The 5,000-nt window shown below is 31.9% G+C and overlaps 1 protein-coding gene across 2 annotated transcripts in view; it reads right to left on the bottom strand.

The window, feature by feature from the left end:
* Nucleotides 1-5,000, bottom strand: part of LOC137642431 (uncharacterized) — a 226,697-nt gene that overhangs the window by 6,292 nt on the left and 215,405 nt on the right. For both annotated transcript variants that reach the window (XM_068374980.1, XM_068374979.1), the window contains exon 6: nucleotides 1-98. This exon is cut by the window's left edge and continues 42 nt beyond it. In XM_068374980.1, coding sequence (XP_068231081.1) covers nucleotides 1-98 — 98 coding nt within the window. The remainder of the gene's footprint in view (nucleotides 99-5,000) is intronic.

Genomic DNA, 5,000 nt, shown 5'->3' with positions numbered 1-5,000 from the left:
CGTCGGCTGGGCTTCGCGGATGAGTCTGCGCCTGCGCAAAGAGTTGATACGATCTCCAAAAACTCTCTTTGGTTCAGCTTTGGCCTTCTCTGGAATCTCTGCAAATGAAGAAGTAAGGATAAGAATCTATCTCGTTACGTATTTCAATTCTTTATATTCTGAGTATTATGTAACACTGCCCATGATTAGATACATAATTCAAATAATTTAATTCGCTTCTATCAATGAATTTGTTTTTTTCTTTTTATTCTGTAACACTACCCTATGATTAAATACAAAACACAAATAATTTATTTCACTTCTATCAATGAATTTGTTTTTTTTTATTCTGTAACACTACCTTATGATTAAATACAAAACACAAATAATTTAATTCACTTCTATCAATGAATTTGTTTTTTTTTATTCTGTAACACTACCCTATGATTAAATACAAAACACAAATAATTTAATTCACTTCTATCAATGAATTTGTTTTTTTTATTCTGTAACACTACCCTATGATTAAATACAAAACACAAATAATTTAATTCACTTCTATCAATGAATTTGTTTTTTTTATTCTGTAACACTACCCTATGATTAAATACAAAACACAAATAATTTAATTCACATCTATCAATGAATTTGTTTTTTTTATTCTGTAACACTACCCTATGATTAAATACAAAACACAAATAATTTAATTCACATCTATCAATGAATTTGTTTTTTTTATTCTGTAACACTACCCTATGATTAAATACAAAACACAAATAATTTAATTCACATCTATCAATGAATTTGTTTTTTTTATTCTGTAACACTACCCTATGATTAAATACAAAACACAAATAATTTAATTCACATCTATCAATGAATTTGTTTTTTTTATTCTGTAACACTACCCTATGATTAAATACAAAACACAAATAATTTAATTCACATCTATCAATGAATTTGTTTTTTTTATTCTGTAACACTACCCTATGATTAAATACAAAACACAAATAATTTAATTCGCTTCTGTCAATGAATTTGTTTTTTTTCTATTCTTTAAAACCTCCCTATGATTACATACAAAATACAATTAATTCATTTCGCCTCCATATTGTTACCATGCTTTTTTATCACATTCGCGCCTGAATTCTTTCGGTTATTTTTTGTTTATTGGTAAATAAGTTAGCAATTGTAAGGTCTCTTGTTTTGGTTCAGTTACTGCGGGAAATCTTATTCTAACTTATCTAGTGTTCGCAGTATCTATTATTATTATTATTATTACTAGCCAAGCTACAACCATAGTTGGAAGAGCAAGATGCTAAAAGCCCAAGGGCTCCAACAGGGAAAAATAGCCCTGTGAGGAAAGGAAATAAGGGAATAAATAAACGATATAAGAAGTAATGAACAATTAAAATAAATTTTAAAAGCATATTTTAATAACATCTAGGTTACTTGTTTTGTGTTCTTCTTGATATCATCGCACATCTTGTCATACTGTTCTCATTCCATCTTTCCCATTTTCATTCCTCTCTTCTGATTACTCTGGTGTTTAGAAAAAGGAATGAATTGATATCGCAGGAATGAACGGTATTTAATTTCTCAGGTGTTCATTAACTATTCTTATTTTTCGTGTAACATTTACGAGTAGAAAGAAATAGAGGTATATAGTAATTTCAGAGTTTATATCATACTTAGAGACGTATTTTGATTTATGAAGTTTATCAAAGTTACTTTATTCTATTGTGAGAAAATGAAATGTATGTGATAATGTAAGATCTATTTTAAGCCATATACGTCCACCTGCTTCATCCGAAGCCCTAGCTTTGTCCAACCTGGACCAACTTGGGTGGAGAAGGGCATCGTCCCTGATCACACACACAGACACACACACATACATATATATGTATATATATAGAAGTGTGTAAATATCTATATATATATATATATGTGTGTGTGTATACACATATGTATACATATACATATACATATATATACATACATATATATATATATATATATATATATGGATATATTTTTGTAGGGGCTTAAACTGTTAACCGAATAGCCAATACTTCTATTGAATTGAATATTCATCCCTCCCCCCTATCTTGTAAAAATTCAATTGTCTGGATTTATATATATATATATATATATATATATATTTATATATATATATATATATATATATGTATATATATATATTTATATACATATCTTTCCGGTCACGATCAGCAGCATTGCCAGACGTATGATCATTCGATCTCTCCCCGTCCCTATCGTAGAGGGGAGAGGGAGTAGTTATACCCTGGCAGAGAGGGTGTGTTGCGTGCATGCATGTCTTTATAAATATTTAGCCGTCAGTTTTGTGTCGTTTCGTGTAAACTAATATTGAATAACAAGTAGATTATAATAACAGAGGTTTTGTTGAATTATATATGTAGATTCTAAGCTAAAATTCAGAATTGGATATATATAAAGCATCAGGAACCTTAATAAAAATCCAGCTTAAATGAATTTTAACATTAAAGAGAATTCCAAGATTATTTTGGTATTCCAGACCGAAGAGGTTTTAACGAGGCTGAAACTCGGGTTGCTGTAATCATATACACAATTAGGTGTGTGCCACTTTTAAAGTTTCTTTTAGAGAAGAGAGAGAGAGAGAGAGAGAGAGAGAGAGAGAGAGAGAGAGAGAGAAGGTGATATGCTTACATTATTTTAATGAATTATTTGTTGTTGGAAATTTGTGCAACTTTCTGTTTTTACTTAATATTTTCCAGCTATAGCTAACTTTTATATCTTTTATTAATTTGTGTTTGGTATGTGCAAATGTATAAGTTCGTTCTTTTATGTAAATGACAGTAAACTGTCTCTCTCTCTTTCTCTCTCTCTCTCTCTCTCTCTCTCTCTCTCTCTCTCTCCTACATACACACACGCATATATATATACATATATATATGTATATATATATGAATATATGTATATATATATGGATATATATATACAATATATATATATATTTATATATATATATATATATATATAATACACACACACATACACACACACACACACACACACATATATATATATATATATATAGTTCCCGGGGTCAGCAGGGTACCCTCCTAGCTTCTGCAGCAAATGTCCATTTTATGATCCCACGACATAGACTATTTTCTGAAGAAATCAGAGTATCTATGCGACCTAAGGAGTAAGTTGGATACTTCGTAGTACGCCTATATTAGTGAATTTTGCAACCTCATCCCAAATGAGCTCTTGAAAACGTACAGTTCAACACTACTTCCCATCCTCGCCTTTGGAAAAGGCCCTCCAATGGTATAAGCCCAGATAATCTAAACAAAACCTTTATTCACAGAGTCCATCTGTTACTTTTAGGCATCTAAGCCCTTCTCAGTTTCCTCAACCTTGAAAGGAGCCTCCATGGAATTATTATTATTATTATTATTATTATTATTATTATTATTAGCTACGCTACAACCCTAATTGCAAAAGCATGATGCTATAACAAGGGCTACAACAGGGAAAATAGCCCAGTGAGGAAAGCAAATAAGGAAATAAACAAGATAGAATAGTGTTTTGGAAACGGTGGATCGAAGTCTTTATTTCTTTTTGTTTTGTTCCCTAGGAAATGGTACCAAGGAATCATTTCTTGTTAACAAGGAGAGAGAATGGACGATGGGACTCCATCCCTCATTATTCTAGAAAGATTGTTACAAGACGCCAAGAAGCGTAAATTGGAATGAAATAAAAAACACTAACTGCCCCAGCTACAAAAGAAGACAACAGAGATTATACAAGGATCTCTCTCTCTCTCTCTCTCTCTCTCTCTCTCTCTCTCAAAAGGTCAACGTGAGTCATGTCTTACACTTGTTATAAGACTACTTCTGTCTTCCCAAAGACGCTTTCATCATCTGCAGCCTAATTAGTCTCTCTCTCTCTCTCTCTCTCTCTCTCTCTCTCTCATATGAACGTGTTTTAAGAGCGTCTCTACACAAAGTTCCTCAGTTAGCAAACGAAAATTCATTTAACCAAATGTAGAGACTGTGATCTTAATTCCTATGATTAAGTTCATTTTCTTTTAATTGGCTGGTCTTTAATCTTAACATCCCCAGAAGGAGATATATGATCATTATAATTTATGGCAACCTTATTTAGTTTGATTTTTGACAGCAAATATATAGATTAATTATTAGATGACATTCTTCACGAGAAGTTAATAAGCGCTCTCTGTTTTGATTTTCTGAAAGGGAAAAGATGACAAACAAGGACAGGCGAACAAACAAAGACAGATGATTAATGTGATAAACAAGAAAAATGGTGAATAAAGAAACAAAATATAAAAGAAAATAGGGTTCGAGTCCAGCTCCAACTCGATAGTTTCTTTGATCGCTACAACCTCACCATCCTTGTGAACTAAGGATGGGGTTTTGGGGAAGCCTTTAGGTCTATCTGCTGAGTCATCAGCAGCCATTGCCTGGCCCTCCTTGGTCCTAGCTTGGATGGAGAGGAGGTTTAGGCGCTGATCATATGTATAAATGATAAGTCTAGGGCATTGGCCTGCTTGATAGGGCAATGCCACTGTCCCTTGCCTATGCCATTTATGAGCGGCCTTTAAGCTTTTAAACAAGGAGAGAAAAAAGTAAACAATTAAAAAAGTTAATAAGGGTACAAATTAAGTTAATGAACAAGAAAAAGATCTAGCAGGAACAAAGATAAATGGGCAAAGAAAAAGAAGAGCGATAACAAGCAATCACAGACAAACAAGAACATAATTGAGAAAAATGATAATTAGAAGGAACAGATGGGAGAAGACAAAGGACCGAATGAAAAAGGAACGAAATAATTCATCCAATAAAAGCAAAAAAAAAAAAAAAAAAAAAAAAAAAAAAATCTCGTAGAAGGAAATACCAAAAGATTAGAATTGTTTTCTGGTCTTTCTTTTTGACAAGAATAAAAAGTAAGTTGTTTTCTTCTGGAAGGATTAACGACTTGGTGCACTT

The sequence above is a fragment of the Palaemon carinicauda genome, chromosome 6 (assembly GCF_036898095.1).
Source record: "Palaemon carinicauda isolate YSFRI2023 chromosome 6, ASM3689809v2, whole genome shotgun sequence".
Taxonomy (NCBI): domain Eukaryota; kingdom Metazoa; phylum Arthropoda; class Malacostraca; order Decapoda; family Palaemonidae; genus Palaemon; species Palaemon carinicauda.
Note: the sequence above shows the minus strand (reverse complement) of the source record. Positions and strands in the feature narration are given on the sequence as shown.